The following is a 21438-nucleotide window of genomic DNA, read 5'->3' as shown; positions in this document are numbered from 1 at the left end:
CTGTGTTCCCAGATCTCAGCAGTTACTTTGGTGAGTACAATGTTGTTATAACTGACAGATATTAGGTCTAAAACTCCTAAAATAACATCTAAATTGCAATAAAGTAGAATTATCCTTTAGCATTGCCACAGAATAAAGCTAATCTAGCCAGGACCAACATTCCCCTACACCTCTGATGAGAACAGTGAGTGTAAATCATCAGACCCAAGTTAGCCTTGTGTTAGGTGAAAAAATGTATACTTTGAACTATGAGTTCTTGTTCAGCAGCGGGTCAGGCTAATATTAATCTCCTCTATAGGTTTTATTTTTCTACTATTATATGCATGGGTGTGTAGTTAAAAGTAATCATTGCCCCAGTGACCACAGCTTTACTGATATTTATGGGCTAATCAGTGTCTTTTTAATTTAGACTGCAGGTTCAACTCAAACTGATATTTTAGCAATGAACTGCCAAACTGAGTCAAATGGGAGTTTATTTAGTTCTCATGAGTCGTATCTGAATAGAAAATATCAGTGCAGCACTCGACAACACATCCAGCAACATATCAGCTTCATGTTTAATGAACTGAGGAAGGATCTCTGCAGTTAAATTAGTTTTCTTGCTACTGTCTATTAACTGAAAATAGATGTTACTGCTCAGGGTAAAGGGACTGCAAACAAACTATGCTACAGTAAAATAGAACCAAGGTGTTTGAATGTGAAACACACTGTAATGTTGTTTTTGTTGTCAACACACCAGTAGCAATGAAATCTTTTTTTTTTCTTTTCTTCCTTTTTTTTTAAGAAAAGATGAGGCTTGGGAGGGTCATTTTCTAATAGACACACATTTTCAGTCAGAGTTTCTAAAAAGTATTTTTCTTTACACTTAGTACAAAAAAGACATCTCTACCCGTTAGTGCTTCGTTTTAAGATACTATAACATAAATAAACAATTTATTTTCAGTGTTCAGAACAGACAGTTCCAGTGTGACTGGAAAACTAACATACTCCACCATATTCCAGTTGGCAGCAGAGGGTTTAACAGAGTTCTCCACTCAGATTTTGGCGCACCCCAACGCACCGTACTTACAAAATGTTCTTCATTTCTACAAACCTCCAAAATACGCCCCAGCCAAATTGGGGGGTCATTCATGTCAAGATTCACTTATGCTCCCCTTTAGTGAAAAATACAACAAAACCCTTAAAGGTTTTCAATCAAAGACTTGACAAATCTGTCCCAGTCACCCCTCATCAGCCTCTGTCATTTTGATGAACTCCCAGGTTACTGTGCGTCCTCTCCATGCACGGGTCTCTTGTGAATTTACCAATTACAAATCCCAGAGTGCAAAGCACAGTTCCCATCCAGGGCCTCATTCATTAACTGTAGTCCCAACTTCACTGCGGATATATCAGTACATGAGCACGATCTCTATGTGACAGTAAAGTTCTGGGGTATTACCTACTGATATTTAGCATTTACTTTCTGAAAAGAAATTAGATAGATTCTGCTGTGCAAAACGATGCCATGAAGAGCTAATAGTGTAAATTCCATTCCTTTATTTCAAAATCTCTCACTGGTCCACGTCACGCTTTTATCTCGCTCCCTCGAGTCTTCCTCATTCAGTTAGTCCTTGGTGCCTCACTTTCTGGCACTGAGTTTCTCGTGTCCTTATTTGCAGGTAAACACCTCCGTCCTCTCACTGCACGTGTTGCACTTGACGAAGCAGCACCATTGGAACTTACAATTGCACTGCCACACTTTGGTGTACTGGTGTGTATTGTAGCCCCGCCCGCAGCACATAAGGTCGCAGCCGTCTGTATGTGGCGAGGTGCGGTTGCACAGGCGTCCCTGGGTGCCCACACTCCCTGTGGCTGCGTCCTCCTCGCAGTAGTTGGGCGACCTCTCGATGTAGACGAGGTCTGTCTCCATTGGCTTACGATAGCCCTGAGTCTGCTTCAGCTTGAGGTGGGTGGGCTGGCGCAGTCGGCTAGCCCGGACTACCTCCACATGAACGGCTTCGTTGTACTTGTCCTTGAGTACGTAGCCAATTTCTCGGAACTTGGGAAGTGTAGTCCAACAGGTCTTGGTGGTGCAGGACCCCGAGACGCCATGGCACTTGCACTCGAGCTTCATTCTTTCTTCTAGTACCTGGACAGTAAAAGAGAAAACAAAAGAGTTGTAGAACTGCAGCAAATATGGACATGAAATTAGACTCTAAGCCCCGTATTAATAAAAAGCAATGAGAACAAACCTTATGCGTCTCTATCTGTTCACCTACATTTCGATTCTGCAAACAGATTCTGCAACTGGACAAAATTTTTGTACTAGAAGTGTTGAATTGTTAAAAATCTTAAATATCTGTTTATTGAAATTAACAGAAATGACTAGAAGAGGAAGACTCAACTCAAGATAAGACAAAAAATGCCATACCATAAAATTGCAGTTATTGTATTTTTTTTAACCATGCACTGAACCACTGAAATTATCCTAAATACATGGAAACATCACTCTGTATAAGCTTACATTTGAACTGGTCTGAACTGTTGAATGCTCTCTAATCTTTATTTCTGCATTTCGGAAACATTGACAGATGCATTATTTAAGTGAAGAGGACACGACACATTAGGCTCATATATTATTGCATTTTGTCCAGATGCTGCCAGAATGCAAGCTTTGTGTTGCGCCACTAAGTAAGTGAAAACAAATGCAAAATATGTCAGATTGACTAGATGTTGAGATGTTTATTTGATTAACTTTTTGTGTAAAATCTGTGACGGCAATGTGTCATTTCTTATCTGCACCCATGCTTTTACTAAATGGTGATTGCGCTCGTAGCTTAAACTGTAAATTCAATGTGGGTACTTAAATCCAATTGCCGACCTGGCTTGAGTGCAGAGCGTTAGATCTCTGTGAAGTAGACAAATCCAAGCATATCTGATTTTCTAGTCATGGATGACATGCAGTTGCATGTCCTGAGGGAAGGAAAATTGCACTTACTGGTAATATTCCATCCTGTAATTTGGTCTACCTTCCCTAAACCACATCAATGACTGAGAAAAATAAACATGGCTCTCATACAGCTATCAATCATCTTTGATCATTTGAATCCAGATTATTGTCTCATTAATTGTGTTGCACATGCAGCACAAAACAAAGACATGCTCAATCAATTGTTCACAGCTGGACAAGAGACATGAACTTTATTCGACAGCTGAAAAAATGTGACAAATAGAAGAAAGAAATGTTGCCACATTCATGAAAGTGGATCACAGTTATAGATTCAGATGCTTTTAGTCAAAGTGTAATTTTAAATGCAATAATGTCACATTTTTTAGGTTATTCCCTTACTCAGACTTGGACTTGATTTTTCTTTGAGGTTATGTCCAACATATGGTACACAGGGCAGAATGTCTTCTCCTTGAGGCCTAATCCCGGGGCATATGGGAAATATTGTGCGCTGTCGTCAGTATTTAAGTGTCAATCCTTTGCCCTGTGGGACTAAGAAACTAAAAAACCTCAAAATAAAAACTGTACCCTCTTCATTTTCTGCTCCTCAAAGGAACAGAGGGAAGAGTGGGGTTGGAGTTCGAATGGGTCATATTAACACGTCTGTAATAGTCCTGACATGACTCCTTCAACCAAATAAGGAACCCCTGACTTGCTCGAACGAAGCGTGTGTCTTTGTTGTATGAGATGTAAGTTTGGTTGGCAGGGCATTTTTCCAGTGCAGCTTTTTTTCCTGGCACTTCGCCTCGCCAGAAGCACAAGTCATCATTTCTATCAGACACTTACGAAATGTACACATGAGTTGTTCAATATCTCTGTCTGTCTTGTCCACGCGCTCATGTGGTCACAGTTTCCTGATTTGAGGACATTTGATTGAAAAAACTTGAGCTCCACAGACTTCATAAAAGCCGGGGTCAGCTGTCAATCACGCCTCGCATGTTGATTCAGAACGAGGATTTCCAAAAATGTATAGCGCAGAAACCACAAGGAATTCCTGGCACAAGGAGTCTGACAGATGCATGGAAACATTTACTTAAACTGTGTCCATCAAAGCCTCTGATCTGTTACTAATTAGTCCAGTATGAGCAGATTCCCATCTAAAGATCACTTGTCAAACACATAGCCCCAACACAAGATGAAAGAGATCTGGGGATTCACTGGCTGTTCTTTCACATTCGGTTTAATCACGGAATCTATAGTAATTAGAGTTTTTTGTTTCATTGATGCTTCTTATCTCTGTTTAGGAAACAGTCTCAGTTGGATCCCACTGGAGGAACCACTGTCCTTCTCGTCAGACTCAGGATCATTTTTATCACCTCATTTGTCTTGGAATATATCGGTATTGAGACTCTTTTCTATACAGCTGAGTTCATGGCACACGATAGATCAATAAAAGCCTGAAGCAGACAAAGAAAACAAGCAGTATTGTGAACTTTCACACGTCACAAGAGTTAGCTCAAAGTTCAGTCCACGCATTTAAATGTTTACCTTTGAACTTCAAAATATGAATTTTGAACTAAATTCACACACAAAAAAATCCTAGCTTGAAAAATTAACTAGTTTATGTTTATTCCTTTGATTTTTTGTTTGTTTTTTTTTTATTAAGTTTTTTAGAACCTATGTGCACAGTTTAGATATGTGATATTTTTGCTCTTGGACTCTGCACAGATTTGTACATAAATGTCCTTGAAATATCCACATGAACTGGCTTCAGCAGTTCGGGTAGCTGCATGGACCCTGTATTGTCAGTGCATGCTGGGTATTGTAAATCCTCGCTTGCTGTAAAATAAGCGTTAACTGTTGCAAGAGTGAACAATGCTCATGTTCCAAATTTATTAGTTGCAAACTAATGGGCTCAGTTCAGGGTTCACCAAAAATAAAAGCACATTTAATGAATGCACTCTTTTAGTGTGTTCATGCACAACACTGCAAACAAGATCCATAAAAGTTATTAACTATTTTTCACAATAAAGAAAGCCCAGCAGAAACTGGAAGATAATCTTCTGCACTTAAACAGCAGTGTTTTTGTTTTTAATTTACACTTGTCATTTCAGGTGTTTTGTATTCAGACAAAATCCTCATGCAACAATCTGCTCTACACTTAGCAACCTATATTTGTCTCTGTTGGCTACATGCAAATCACATTTGTTATTCAGGTCAACAACGTGGTAATAAGCTGTCTTGTAACTGTCAAGAACATGAGAAAAACACAAACTTGTTTTTGTTTACAGTTGGCAATAATAGCAAGCTACCTAAAAACTATTTATGAACTAACACAACTGCATGGATGAATCCCATTTACAGACTAAAAGCAAGACTAAAGTTTCAGAGGCTCAGACCTCTGTATCCTTAATAACCTCTTCCAGTCTAAGAGAGATTTCGGCTTCTTACTGTCTCAGCAAAGAGGAAATCTGACTTTTGCACATCCTCCTAGAATCCGAGTTTCCGAGCCCCAGAGTGAGAACAGCAACAGTGCCAACTGACAGCCCAACATGCCAGCACCCTGGCATGCAGCACAGACCCTATCAGTCTGCTGTGTTAACACCGGCATTGTCGGCCTGCTTTCACACCCTGAATAGACGCAGTCAAATGGCAGTGACATGTTTTGGTATTGTGCAGAGAACTGCAATAATATCCTGTTCCTGACTTTACACTTCATAATTCCATGAAAGGAGCTGGAAAGAGGGGATGGCAGTCCTCCATCTGGCAACCATTGGCCGGGCCCCATTTTCCCAGTGGACACGATAAAACCCAAGTTATTAATTAGATCCATTTGTCAACATAACATCATCTCTTCTCTTTTATTTACCTCTCACACTCTCTCTCTCTTTTTTTCTTTCCTCTGTGACTGTTCTGAGATGACTAATAGCAAACAAACATGTCCGTATCGGAGTTTGCCAACACTCTCTTAGAAATAAAAGACGCCCTCTTAGAATGGAAAGATATGTCAATAATTGGCTGAAGCAAAACAAGCTGCTGAAAGGGTAACTGAGTAATCAATCCATCAGCAACTTGATCAATCAAAGTGTTTTGTCACATGACTATGTGACTTTAAGCTCTTTATCTAGAACTGTTTGCTCTTCTGCAAAGGAACACATTAACACATGCATGTATACATCAAGCTGTAATAAAATGTTTTGTGTTTTTAAAAGTCCAGTGTGTGGACTTTAGGGGAATGTATTGGCAGAAATGGATTAAAACATTATAAGTATGTTATAATAAGTAGGCCAGAGTTTCTTTGGTTTATTAAAAAAAATAATGAAGAAAATAAGAATTGTTATATTTTTGTTGTCTCAGAATGAGCAATATATCTACATAGGAAGCGGGGTCCTTCTTCATGGAGTCCGCCATGCCACACTGCCATATTTCCACAGCAGCCTACAACAGACCAAACACTGGCTCTGGATAAACCCATTCATGTTTTAGCATTTTTACATTGGCTATTGTAGTTAGCAACCCCTCCGGAACATGCCAAACAGCATTGAAAGTACACAGATTTTTTAACATGAAACTGCTTTATTCTGTGTATTTAATTGGTCAAAATCACTGAGTCTGTTTCTTTTTTGGGAAAAGAAGAGATCTCTGGGGATAATTTGGCTCATGTTGAATATATCCTAATCAATCAGCACTAAAGGAATCCTAAGCAGGAGTTCATGGGATAAGTTTCAACTGGTTGCAATCTACAATCCTCACCACTAGATGCCACTAAATCCCACACACTGCTCCTTTAAAGAAAGATTACTTCATGTCATCTATATTCAAGGACACAACTTAATCACTCGGCTTTATTACAACTTGGGTCTTATTTCTGTCATGTGGGCAATTATTTCTATTGCTTTTGATAATAAAGTAATTACTGAGATATCAGAACACAACAACATTGCCACAGCAACATGGAGACAAGCACATGAACAGTAAAATAATACTCCAAACTGTAAACAGACTTAAAAAGTTAAGGCAGGCTATCTAAACCAATAAATTTGGAGATGAAAACATAAGTGAATGTGCCCAAAATGTTAAACTAGGGCAAGTACGATAGGTCAGATTTGAGTGATTAAGTGTTCAGTGTTCAAGAAAAAGTTTGTTTATGTTTCTTATCCAATCTGAGTTATTTAAAACAATGTCGCCAAATTCCTAGATCTCAGCAGTTAATTGTTGAATAAAATGTTAAAACGGATAATAAGAAAGATGAGCTAAACTATAAAAAAAATAGATCCAAGCTGTAATAAACTGGAATAACACTTCAAATATTATTTCTTAAAAGGTGTATAATATTAGAATATTGTCCATTCATTCAGAAAAACTTCATTCAAAAGGGATTTGCTGTTGCTCCCCCTAGATCACCTCTGGGTAAATTTTTTTTTCTTTTCTTCTGTGATTAAGAAAATAAAAAACACTTTACCTTTCTCCCTGCCTCATTGTTATGCAAGTTCATCAGGCGGCGCGGGGTCTTTTTAATCTCGCGGGCATCCACGAAGCGGCGAGAAAACTCGATTCCGTACTTGATGTCAGCCGAGCAACCTCCCCACTTCCAGCCCTCCTCCTGATTGTAATACCCCTGCTTCTCCCGGTCACAGCCACACTGGCTCAGGTTGCCCTGGCTGCACGCTGCTGTGATGGCGTGGGCCACCCCTGCCGCTGTGATGGCGTAGGTGAACGCTGCTTCCCGGCTGCCTGAAAGAGGGAAAAGAGTTCATTTTTTTCGAAATACTAGGATGATATGAGATATTAGCTTTTACCACAGCTAAATAGAAAACCAAGCATGTTTAGCGCCCACTACAAGTAAAGACCCATGTAAACATATAACACTTGCTTTTGTTTTTTAAGCCAAAACATCTTTTGTATATCAACCTAAACTATATCAGCTGTTTTCATTAGAAATTTGCCATGCTTTTATAATATTGTAAAAAATATAACTTCTTATTTGGACTTATGCTGACCGCCGTCATTTTCTGCACACTGCAATCACAGTGAATGTTGCAGCAGATAAACAGCACAGAATCTCCAAGTCTGCTCCATTGACTTGATAAGCTACCAATTTTTCCTTCCCCCTCCTAAACAGCTTCCCTCCTGCACCTTGGTAGAAATGTGGTCACATTTCCGACCGCAACGTCCTTGGGCCCGGCCTGTGAGAGTGCAGTGTTGGAATTCCAGTGTGGAGAGAGCTGGTCTAGGTGCTGTCCAAAGTGCTGAATTCCTCTACAGGAGCACCTTGTACTGCTGCCCACACAGCAAACAGCTGGGGTCTGCAGGTCTGGCTGCCTCACTCACATGGCTCACGCACATAAAAGGAGACACCCTGAGGTGCAAGAGCCAGATAGTAGTAAGACAGCACAAAATGAGATCAGCAGCTAATCCTAAACAGGAGATATTTTTTTACCTGTGCTGTGTGTTAGTGCTGTTGAGTGGAAATCTTGTAAATTCAATTTATGTTAGTTCTGTGCTTTCTCCTGACCATGCAACAATCAAATTGAATAATTGTCTAGAAGTTCACACAATTATCTAACTGCTTGGATCATATGCCTCTGGATAAAATGCAAAAATTACAGTCTGAAAGCCAAAATAGGTCACTGTTTGTACTTTTTCTAATAAATCAGCCACAGCATGAAGTTGCAGTGTCACAATTGTAGCAAGTAATGCAAATTTGACCAATTCCTGCATATTCTGCGCAACTTTGCAATTCTTGCCAATCGCTGCAACCTTACCAAAATATTTGCCCAATCATCATAGTTTTCCTTGAGTTTCACCAGTCATAGCAGTCCACTGCAAAATGTCAACAAAAGTACTTCCTTGTTCCTGGTTGTTAAGATGCAAGAATGGATACAGTTGCATCCAGATTTATTGCACATGCTGATAGAATCAGGCTGACTTAGATTAAATATGCATGCTTAATGTTAGCATAAATCACAAACTCAGAACAGTGCAGTTGTGTTCTCACTGGAACAAGTTGCCATAAAGTTTTATTTATTTTTATTGCAACTAATTTTGCAATTTTTACTGACTCCTGTAATTTAATTGCAAAAATGCCTGAAAACATTGCAACATGCATTGCAATGTTTTAGAAAAGTTGCCATGAAATTAGGCATTTCAGGCAACAACAATCCCATATTTCAATTGATTGATGGTTGCGTTTCTTAAATATGTGAAATTATACCATTCAACACCTTCAGTGCTGCCAATGTGTCCAACGTCTTTAAATTGCCTTATTTGTAAAACCAACAGTCCAAATCCCAAATATATTCAGTTTAGATGTTTTCTTAATAAATGACCCAAAAGATTAATTATACATTATACATTATTAACTACAAAGACTGTTGTTGATTGATTTTCTGTTGATTATTTCAGCGCTGAGGCAAATCATCATTTTCATCATGGAGTATCAGTGACAGATTAAAAATGAAAAGGGAGCCAAAGGACTCTGGTACACATTTAGCCAAAAGGTTGGTGGCAAAAACCATGGCATACCATTCTTTTTTCCTTCTAAATATCTCAGAATCCTCTCGTCCTGCCCTAATGGCTACAGAGGGCTGGCTTAAAAGGCCTCTCCTGGTCTAAAACAGACTGTGGGCTATTATAACCCTGGTCTCCCTTCAACTGGCAGTAATCTGGAAGGGGCCGAGCAGCAGAAATAAGGCTAACCGCAGAGCAGAGAGGAATGTTTTGTAAGTCTTTTGATGTATGTTGTGTAATGTACTCAGTTGCAATTATTTGAGTCTCTCTAGGTAAAATGCATTTTTTTCTGCCCTCTTAAGAGCCAAAAGCTCCTTGATGATTTATCATTTTCTCAGTGGCTTTCAGAGAAACAGCCAAGAAACTTGTCAGATCAGTTTGGCAACAAACGTCACTGTATTACATCACATCTTAACAGCAACTCCAGTGTTCTGGACATTGTGACTTGATGTCACTGCATGCTGAAAATTTGGGTGTGAAGAGCAAATCACATATCCAATCTTCTTTACTTCTTTGTAAGTTAAGTCTGGTAGCATCTAGTTGGAACCGTCATAATTGTTGCTGAATTATGATGAGTTCTTTGTAGTGCACTGTATTGGACTATTGGCAATAACACACTCAAACATGTCAGATGTGACAGATTTACAAAATGTTTTCAAATGAATGGAGTTTAAACAAATATGCAAAACTTTCCTAGTGCAAAACAAAGCTGCAAAAGTTTGAAATCTGGTAAAACACCAAATGCAGAAATAAACTTTGTAAACATTCAGTACCTACAATAAATAAACTGATACTGCAGATGTACCCACAGTTGCGTCCACCAAAAACAGAAATAATATCCCAAAATGAGCAAATGGAGGAAATGTTTACATCTGCAGCAGCAAAGTACAACAATAAAGTGGAAATTATAAGGAAATAAAACACAAAAATGCCCCAGTATGGCCTGTGTCATTTTGCCTGACCAAATAAACTTTTAAGAATTTTAAAAGTTACTAGACGTAAAATCTTTGCTTATTTTACCTAATTTAATGGGCCCAGACAGTGCGGTCAGATAGAGCCAAGGCTGCTAACTGGAGTCTAGCCTTGGCATGTCTGCTTTGCATAAGGCAGAATAGTAAAATGTACTTATCTATTGGGGTTTATATTTGCCTTTGTCTAATTTTATGGAGCTTTTTTTTGCATTAGTTACTTCTAAATAAACCGCCTATATGCAGTCATTTGCAGCTGTTTTTTATTTCATTTCCTTTTTTTTTTCTTCAGAGGGATTTTTTGCACCTCTTATTCTAGTCTCAGGGGCATTTTCTGAACTCTTGCAGACGTTTTCACCCAAAGCCACTGTTAATTTCCTATCTTGGCACTGCTGCTGCAGAGCTAATACCACGGCCACAGGTTTGCCCGGTGGGGACTGACTCACAACCACTTGCTTCTTTGGTTAGCAGTAGAGCTGTGCCCCACCAGCTTGTGGTAACATTCTGCTGCCCCCACCTCACACACATGCACAGATGGAGTGCGTGCAACCATAATGTACGTGCATTCACACGCATACGTATGCACGCACATACTCAGTGACTGGCCACATAATAAAAATACACAACACACTCTCGCTGCCCTCCACCCTCACACACATACACTGTTAAAAACACATTTGCACATAGACGCACAAACAGAACGTCAGTGTAATGTTTAAAACAGGATAAAGGCAGTCTCCAGAGAAAGGGTGGTTCCCTCAGCCATAGATGCATGCCCATTTCTGGGCCCATTGAGTTGTGCTGCTCATGGGGAAAATGATGATGATGGGGCTTGTACTGGTTGTCACCCCCTGGTGGGTCTGGCCGTGCCAAGGCTCTGCCTGGCCATAATGAAAGCCAATTACACAATCCATGGAACTGCGGCGATCAAGACCCTCTTTTTTCTTTGTGCAATGAACCAAAGAAGACATCGGAAATCAGCTTTTTGAATTATGTTGTCCGCTGGGTATAAATATCCATGTGTATGGAGCCTTCAATCTTCCTTTTGCCTATTCAGTCATATTAAGTGTGACTGCTCTTTAAATCAAAAACAGAAAAACAAAGTTATTTACTTCATAAAAATAGTACTGAGTAAAGTGTGGTTAACCTTATTCTCAGGTTAGAATTTAAGTAAAAACACATTTTGGTGACTGAAATCAAAGATGTAAAGGTTCTGAGTGCACTGAACAAAACAAATACATTAATACAACCACAACCAAGAAACTCTAACAACAGAGCTCTGTTTTCTTGTGCTGGATGTTGAGTGTGCAACATCATTTTACTCCCGTGCCCTCAGGAAAGGAAGGCCCCGCTTTGCTGAACAGCCGTGTGGTTGATGAAATGCGGAGGAGAAAAAGCACCCATAACAGCAGTTGAAAGCCCTACAGAGGCTGGCCCCAGAGTCCTGACAGCCCTCCAGGAGGAACCACCCTGGGATAGCCTCGCTAGCTGCCAGTGGAAAATTGGAGTGACCAGAAAAACCTCAATGAACTTGGAAACATCCAGGAGAGAAGAATGGGGGAATATTAAACCAGATGTCTAATGGAGTTTAGTGGCAAGTGTCTGCTACACTATCCAAGAAAGTCGGAAAGAAGAAGATCAGCCCTGCTTCACTCAGAGCAGGTACAAGCGTTCATAAACAATCCGGTTATATCCCTGCGTCAGAGACTAAAACCAGAGATGTAGTGAAGGCTCCTGACTCAGTGCGCCTTGGCCTTCACATTAACTGACCACACCACTTTGGATAGCGGCCCCTGCTGCAGCGCCCGTCGTGTCTTTTGACCATCTGCTGAAACTGGGACACAAAAAGAAATCTCTGGATGTAGTGGCTTGCCGCTAAAACGGCAATCTGTGTTTAGAGCCGGAGGCAGGCACACCGCTAGACAAATTTCACATGACACAGCACAGGAGATTTACAACCGACGACACTATACAAGCAGCGCTGGTGTAGTATAGGCTAGCTGATGTAGTAACACTGCCGCTGACCTCAACAGGCCTCACTTCCTTCTTCAGGCCATGGTTAGGCTATGTTGCTGACAAGATATACTGAAGGGACTTTGACACAAAGCTAGGAGGCCACTGCTTTCTCCAAAACTAACCCAAGGTCAGTTTTGTTGCATGACTACCCTTTCACAGGATAAAGGGCTGAAATCTAAACTGAGGGGATCTGTTTTCTAGCTGGTGAGACACCAAACAGGCAACAAATCTACGTTCATGTTTCGTTTCTGGCACTGAGAAAGCTACTGACAACCAGAGTGAAATTCTGTGTTTGTGTCAGCATTCTTGGCCACAAAACTTTTGATTCTGATTCTGACAATTAAGGCTGCACAAGCTCTTAAGAAGGTCTGTGGCTTATTGGAGCTGCAGTGAAACATGCTGTAAGAGCACTGGGATACGAGTGAATTACTGCAAAGGTGAGGAGGACATTATATTGTAAGAAGATAGGAAAAGAAATTCAGAAGATGAAAAGAGCTGGAGAGAAGTAGTTTCGACTGGAATACTGGTTGGGGTCTTGCCAAGGAATAGAAAAACACACAGATGCACAAACACACAGACCGGCAGAGCCCAGCAGTGCAGTTGAATGGCTTCTCCACACAAGCCAAGCCTGTTGGTGGAGCAGTGAAGGGGAAAGCTTTTTAAAGGCCCCCTCATCCCTGGACATGCACTCACACCCCGGGGGACAGAGGAGGATTGGATTGCATAAGAAATTACATCTCAACAACACAACGATACACCAGTTTCAGAGCTTCATATCCATTAAGCACAAGGACATGTTGTCACGGACAAATGGCACTACAGTGAACAAAGGGAAAAGTGTCACCTGCTGGTGGCCAGGGGTCCTTACACTTGTGGTGATGTTGACTAACAGTATGATGTAAACAGGACAGGAAAGTTTGCGTTTTTTTTTCTAATCTAAAAGACGTAGAATTTGAGAAGACCCCCCAAAAAAATGTACCTCATTTCCCCAAGAACTATATTTTAGGTGGATGGGGAGAGATAACAACACTTAAACCACACTTTACTCAGTACATTACTGTTTTTGGAGCCGCATATCAATTCACTGACTTAAAAATCTTGTTTTTTTTTTTTTTTTTGCATGGTCCCCCTGTGCTCTCTGCCTTGCTGCACTTCCATTCTCCAAATAAAGTAAAAACCCTAAAGCCAGAAGGATCTTAAAAAAGAAAAAACAAAACTTTATACAGCAAGTTCAAAATATAAAACACACCACAAAAAAACTTCAGCAAACGGGCGTATCAAATAGAAATCTGAGATACTTTTCGCTGTTTTGTAGGCACTAAATGTATGTATAGGTTCATGCGCACTCTATATAAAAGTTATTTTCCACATTCTACATATATAACAAAATTATGACACCCAAAACACTGAAAACAAGCTTTAAGCGATGCCTTGCTGGCGCTGGAGCTGTGTCTCCAGGGCCCCATGGAAGGGGAAGAAAGTTGGAGGAAAATCCCTTTGCTTTGTATACCAATCACTGAACTGACTAATGCGCTCTCTACTACTGTTTTCCGTTCCGCTTTATGTACCGTTGCTATGAACATATGCTCCCAGCAAATTATAGACAAAGTTGTGGTCCGTGAGGTTTGCAGCTTGAGGAATTAGCACAGCCGTGTTCCTGTACAATAAAATAATATTGTTTTACCAGAACTAGGCTCCACATTCTCGGTGTACTCACATCATGGAGCTGGGGAAGTGACACGCTTTGGCACAGCCGCTTGCTGTAGGGTCCCGAGTTTGATTCATATAATAAGGAGGGCTTTGAGCAGTAAAGCTAAAACAATTATGAGGGTATTTAACGTTGCCGGTATTAAATGCTGAGAGTCTAAGTAAGCTGCCTCCCAGGCATAGAAAATTGGGCTGGCAGAACACATCTCAAAAGCATCCTTTTTTCTTCCCCTGATCTCCCTAAGGTGGAGATAAAGCTTTTTGACTGAATACCGAGACTTGCTAAAACAGGCACAAATCCTTCTTCCCACCCTTTCATCCTAATAATGAGGCCGAATCAGGACCTCACCTGCTCAGATCTAGAAATGTAGGCCTGTTATGTGCTGTGCATGGTAATCATCGAGTTCATTTGAGGACAGCGTTGAGGATTTTCCTCAATTTCGATCCCATTTGACTCTGTTTCATCTTCAACGGAAACATATTTACCGAGATATATATCAATCCCACATCATATCTTTGAAGATATCATTATCATCATCACTATAATCAGCGAGTCAAATATGCCACTGATGACATGTTTCCTTTGTCGTTACAAAAGAAGCCTCCAGACCTAACATTTCCATATTCGTTGATATCCATCAGACCCTCCAGGTCTCTTAACATCCTCTCCCTCCTACCAGTGTCTCTTTGCCTCAAACCCACTAACTCATTCTCTCTGAGCTCTCACCTAAGTGGGCCAGTAGCGGTGTGATTGTTGGCACATGTAAATGTCCAGTGGCGGCCCTGCGTGTAGAGAATACAGTGATCGGCCTGGGATTGTGTGGAACAAAGCGCACTGTGAGATTACAGTTGATCCTCTCGCATCCTGTTTCCTCCTGCGTCTAGCGGCACTGGCAGACACAGACAGACGCAGATCCCACCGATAACACAGCGCCGAGGGGAGGGGAGGGGCAAACGACACACACATACACACTGGGGCCCGAGGGCCAGGGCCCAGAACGACCCCGGGCCACGTCAGCAGACAGACGGTGGGTGGGCAGGAGAGAGAGAGAGTGAGTGAGGGAGAGGGGTGAGGGAAAGGAGAGGGACCCCAGCTCCCGACACACCCACACAGTCTGAGACAGAGATGGAGCTGATGAATGAACAAGGGGCCTGGCGATGATAGCGCTGTTTGGTTGCGTAGGACGAGAGGCCCCACCCTAGATACTGACACATGTTGTGGGCAGGGGATGTGAGGCAAGAAATTGGGAGAAAACGAGGAAGAGATGACCTTTAGCGAGCCTGATGACCACAGCCCACGCTCTGTAGAACAACAACACATCAGACTCCCCTATCTGATAAAAGGGGAAACATCCTACACATTGCCACACACACACACACATACAGTGTATATATATGACTGCTCTGTTTTCTCTGGACTCACGTAGAGGAGCGCAGAAAGGATTACCGCTACCCACATGATGATGGGCTGAAAAATAGGCCTTTTATCCATCACCGTTCCACCATAACACAATGCACGCATCATTTCCACGCTGTTATCCGCATAGCATCAAGAACTCAGCTGCCTGGGAGTGAATGTGCAGTTTTGCTGGTACATCAGAAATATTTTATTATTTTGCGAGAACAGCCTCGATATATTGACAAATGGCAAATATTTTTATCTATATGGGATTACAAAATGGGCTGAATGATTACTGAGTCGATAACCACAATTTGTCCGAAGGGTGAACAACCAACAAGAAACTAATCCCACAAAGGGAAAAACCTCGGCGGCAGTGAGATGATTGATGGTATTTTGGGAGTTCACCAGTGTCAAAGTACCCAATTATGTGCTCATGAAAACCCCCAGTTATGAAGAATGAGTTTTTGACTGTCTTTATTACACTAGTCCTGGGTATAACACTCATAGCCAAAGTGCACTAAGCTCATATGTCAACCAGGGAAATGTTGTAGTTTTTTCAAGGAAGACTTAAACTGTGAAGCTTCTCTCTCTAATGATGATCGCCTTCAAAATACAAGCGGCAAAGAAATCTGTTGAGTTTGGATTAATTTTTTTTTTTCAAAAAGAAAGATTAAGTTGACAATGTAGGTGGCTACAGTTACTCTGTATGACTGACTCATTTGCTTTCAAGGAAAGAATGTTTATCCTGTAGTTGACATTTAACTTGAATGTCTGTTTTTAAGACGGCGTCACATGATTTAAAAGGAGTTTGTTGAAAGAGTTCAGCTGGTCGAAATTAATATTTCAACTTGCATTTCCTTTTACTTTGTCAAAACTAGGAAACAAAGCAGGAATGGAACCACATGGTCATTTGAATAGATTTTCTCGTCCGTTCATTATTAGCCTTAGGTTGGACTGCGATGTTGTACTTGCATTCTGCGGGGATATGATTTCACCACAAATGACCATCAACTGATTCCGAGAAGGGGAAGGAGCTCCGCCAGTGCATTTATAATCTGCAAGTATTTTGTTGTCCTCAAACCAGGAGCTTGTAGTGCAGCATTTGAGAGGAGAAATGCTGGCTATGTGGGGGAAAGCAAATGAATGGCTATTTTAAGCCTTGGTGAGGAGCGTAATGATTAACTACGACTGCTTCTGTAATTTTTTTTTATTCAACCTTCCTTTTCTTCTTAGCGTGTCCACACATAAACTGTAACTCGTTCAGCCACAGCTGGACACGTTTTTTGTTTTTTGCTGTGTCATTGTATTCTACAAGGTCTTTGAGTTTGCATGACTGCCTCAGGTAGCTCCATCTCTGCAGTGTTACCCTGCGTCACTTGGTTCCACGTTGCAATTGGTTAAGCCATTTCCAGTCTACCCAACTGCTGTGGGGTAGAGTTTCCGGTAATATGCAAACCATGGAAAAATGTGCCAGGGGAGAGATTGGAGGACCTTTATCCTATGCAGTAATTCTTAAACTAGGATTAATGCTTGCCGTATTGTCCCCAGTGCGAGGTTCGCACACCAAAAATGACCAAATTTTGTCTTTCTCCTCAAGTGCAAAGGCTCCAAAACTTGTCCAGGTGCTTGGTTCTGCATCTTTGAATTTTTTTAACAAGGCACCTACTGCTCATGTTGGGCTTTTCAGATGAAAATGGACATCTTTGAGGAAAGACTGGCCAAGCAAGTTTGCCTATAGAGACAACTCTAACACTCTTCACTGAGAGACCACAGGGACAGTCAAATGGCCTACTGCTGCCAGGCAGCATCTTCTTCTGGTAATGTTATGTTATGGAATGTGTTCTTCAAGTATAACTCATCAACTTCATGATTAATCACAGAATATTTTGTTGGCATGCCCCTCGTATTTTGGAGTGTACCGCCTCTCACTCGTAGCTCTAGTGCCATCTACAGAGGCCCACACCATGGTGTCTTGTGCTAGTGAAGGTATCATCATACAGCGGTTCGTATAATATCTACCGAATTAGCGGCCATCTACAAGAACGATGTTACGTACTTAATGTAAAGGTCCCTAGGTTAGGTTTAGAAAAAGAAACATGGTAGGCTGCCTTTGGGTTTGACCAAGTAAAGTTATGTATAGATTAAAGAAAAAAAAACCTGTTGGTGGACTTTAAAAACGACTTTAAGTTCACTTAGTTTCACCAGGTTCTCATCGCGGTATCCTGGGGCAAATTCCTGTCTTTTGTGACACATCCATCACCCAACAAGTCTCCTTACGCAGGTTTACGGTTTTTATACTACTTCTTTTTTACTTCCGTCAACACATTTGTCACGTTTAGCAGCCTTCCAGATTACATGAGTTACACAAATTACTGGCTTATCATTATGAGGGTTACATACAAATTATGAGGCATTGCTTTTTGAAGGTATACATTTGAACAGTGCATGAGAACAGCCTGGGTAAGATAAACAAAGGTTTACTGCGCTTATGACTTCAGTGGGTGTTACTGTCTTCATAAAGCTCTTTCACCTGATTCTATGTATAGAATCATTGCAGCTCCTCTTTGCCTAAAGCTGCCGTGTGGCCATTGTCCTCTGTTACAACATCAGTTTAAGTGGTCCAAAGAACTTTCTTCTGTAAGAGAATTGTTCAGGAAAATTTGATTGACACCGCAGTGATTCACAAATATGAGCCAAAGCCACTATCAATCTTTTTAATATAAGAATTTGGGGTTATATCAACTATAACAATGTAAAAAAGAAGATTTCATGTAGTAAAAACCAAAATCCTGTGTATCTATTGTCTCTGACAATCTGCATCCAACACAAAAAGACTCCAAAATCTTCAATCTTCAACAAATTCAGCCTTTTTTCCAAAGGTAAGGAATGTAAAACGCTAAACCCAAATCCAAAAACTTCTATCAACCACATCCTCGTTGCAGCTATCCTCCTCCACTGTTTAAACTAGGGATACACAAACCGACCTCAGCCCTGAGTTATATCTGGCTCTATCTGTCTGTCAGTGACCTTTCCCCTCCTCAGAGAGGGAGCTCTTCTCGAAGGAGCCCTGCATCTCCAGCTCCTGATCAAGTACGTGCCTGTCCAGGAGCTCTTTCCACACAAGTGGTTTTCAATGAACCTGCTGACTTAAACATCCTTTATCTGACTAGACGCTGGTTTGGCCCCTGCAGCCCTGCAGTTCTGGCAGGTGGATCTCCCGCTGCCTTTACTACACTCTCAGCTTTCAAGGGGATATTGGAAGACAAGGGAGGAGGGAGGGACCAACTGGCTAGTGGGTCATACTGTAAAGGAGGATGGGAAAACAGAGACATGAACGCACCTTCTATTCTCCAACCTGCCTTCAGCCTAAGCCTCAGCATTTGATCATACTTGCATTTGTTTTGGGAACCACTCAGATAGATTTCTTAGCCGGTTTTCATGTTCTCATCCTGAGAGTTTCTAGTCATGACGCACAGCTCCGGGCTACAACTCAGTACCTATCTGAGGTAAATAAGAGAGAGAGAGACAGAAAAAGAGAGTACATGGAAGAGAAAGTGCAAGGAAGAGAGGTATGATTTAGGTCACAGAGCAAAACAGACATTCTTTGCATCTTTTCAGAAAAGCCTTTTTGTTTTAAAGTAAGATTAATAAATATACCACTTCTTGCGTGCAGTTCTACAAGCATGTTGATATGTTCTTTAAACAGCAGATAAATACAAACTTTGGTTTATAGTACAGCTAAAAACAAATACACTGCTGTATTCCCTCCGCAGCAAAAGGCTCACCTGCTCAAGTGCTGCATCTATTCTTGTGCAATGGGCCAGAGGCAGAATGATTGAACTTTTGTAATATTTCACTGCCTGCAACAACAAGAAACCTCTTTCAGATGACAAGCATGAATCAGGACGGTGACAAACTGGCTGGAAAGTCAAACAGAGAGTAACCAGAGCAGGCCGTTTTATGACAAGGGGGCCAGTGTTGGCCTTTGATGCTGAGTGTAGCCGTTGAAAGGTGTCCATTTTCAAGCTCTAATCGCGAACATCAAGTGCATTGCAATTTGAACAGAGCTGTAAGTTGTGCTTAAGCAGGTCTTACAAGTGAAGGGCATCTTTATTACAGGCGGTCAACCAAAGGAATGTCTGATGGTACACAAGATGAGGCTTTTTTTAAGTTCATGTAACAACATAACAATAAAGCTGTAGTTGTAACTTTATATGAAAAATAACTTTTCATTGATGCTGAAACTGTCACTGCATTCACACAGTGCTAAATGAGACGGATAATCTGTAAAAAAATAAAAAATAAAATAAATAAATATGTTTGCTGAGGCACTTGTAGATGGTACTTTGTTTGCCTGTTTCCAACATAGTAGTTAGGTCACAAACTTTCTCATTTTACAGCCAAAAAGTACACTGAAATATGTTTCTATTAGTATAATAATTCCTTGAAAAATTGAGGTGAAGTTTAGGCAATGTAGTAACGGGGTATTGATTCATATTTGATCAGCACTGTCCACATTAGTTTGGCAGTTTGACCACAGTTCACAAGCAGTGATTGACCTCAGCTCCAGAGACTCCTCAGCTCTGATCAGATTGTTTTTAGTGCACCACTGTAGATTTTTAGCAAACAACGTAAGCAGCATTAATAATAATTTTAATAATAATGGGGGAAATTACAAGTTGATTTATGGTAATAAACAGGACTCTGTGGTTATGCTGGTTGATGGAGATAAGCTGTGAGAAATACTGGTTCATGGCTTCCTTTTCCTTTACAAATGTAAAAAGTCAGTAGTTCTTGAAACAGTGTGTAATGAACCTGCAGTTTAATGGAATTCCACCTCGGATCAACTTTCTGCAGGTTCATTTAAGGCTACAAATTTCCTCATTCATCCACATGGCTTTTTGACAGCAGATTAAAGTTTAGTCTTAAGTGGGGCAACTATGTCCAGTAAGGATAGACATAACTGATTAAAGGCTAGTAACTGGTGATTTGTATTGGAATGAGTGGGTAACATGTGGCCGACTAAGTTTAAAAGTGAGGAGAAGGACTGGGCTGTGTATTCAGTGAAAATACGGAACTGTAAGTTATGCTTTTGAGGTTTAATAGTATTTTGGAGGGCTGTGTTTAGGAGGATGCACATGTGGTAAGAAATCAGCTCTCTAAAAGAGAGACTGTTTAAAGTCAATCCAAGTGTAAACACTAGGTCTAGTGCGTGTCCACAGTCGTATGTTGGACTGTGTACATGTTGGATAAAATTGTAGGATTCAGAAATATTTAAAAACTTGGTTGTGGCACGATTAGAGGTGTTGGCAACATGAAAAGTAATCCCCAACAATCAAAATTTTTGTCATTCTTAAACACACAGGCTAAAAATAAAAAAAACAATAACTACAGGGTTAAAAGTTGGGGGCAATAAATAACAATACAGAGTACTTTAGGGACAGTTGATTTTAAACATCATCCCCTCAAAACTTTGAGTAGTTAACAAGTAAATAATGTGTTCTTTATCAAATTGACAAAAATCCTGAATGTTTTTCAATTTTGTATTTATTGATTAAAACAGCTTTGTTAAACCAAGTGCAAATGAACTTTATCCGAAAAATAAAAATGCTGATTTCATAGTATACAGCACTTTTACCAAGTACCACAACAGAATTGATTTTTTATGTTTCTCTGTTGTCTTGTTGTATTTAATTAATCTCATATAGACAACCTCAGAAATGTGTCCTAAAATCCGGAAATCAGTTTGCATTTGAGCACCTCCAGTTCCCTTATCTCAAAATCAGTTTTTGATTAGATGCCTGAAATAAGGTGTTGGTAACACAAGCTTAAGAGACTTTCAGGCTTTGTTCTAAGTGGTTAAATGAGACTTCAGAACATCATCAAGCCAAACCGCACTGAGCAGTGCT

At 40.6% G+C, this 21438-nt stretch overlaps 1 protein-coding gene across 2 annotated transcripts in view; it reads right to left on the bottom strand.

The window, feature by feature from the left end:
* Positions 1 to 455: 455 nt before the first annotated feature.
* wnt7bb (wingless-type MMTV integration site family, member 7Bb) overlaps positions 456 to 21438 on the bottom strand; it is a 38132-nt gene continuing 17149 nt past the window's right edge. For both annotated transcript variants that reach the window (XM_042496284.1, XM_042496283.1), the window contains exons 3-4: positions 7389 to 7660; positions 456 to 2128 (exon numbers count right to left, since the gene is read on the bottom strand). In XM_042496284.1, the coding sequence (XP_042352218.1) occupies positions 1649 to 2128; positions 7389 to 7660 (752 nt within the window). In that variant the 3' untranslated portion in view covers positions 456 to 1648. The remainder of the gene's footprint in view (positions 2129 to 7388; positions 7661 to 21438) is intronic.

The sequence above is a fragment of the Plectropomus leopardus genome, chromosome 11, assembly GCF_008729295.1.
Source record: "Plectropomus leopardus isolate mb chromosome 11, YSFRI_Pleo_2.0, whole genome shotgun sequence".
Taxonomy (NCBI): Eukaryota; Metazoa; Chordata; class Actinopteri; order Perciformes; family Serranidae; genus Plectropomus; species Plectropomus leopardus.
This window is presented reverse-complemented; position numbering and strand designations above follow the sequence as displayed.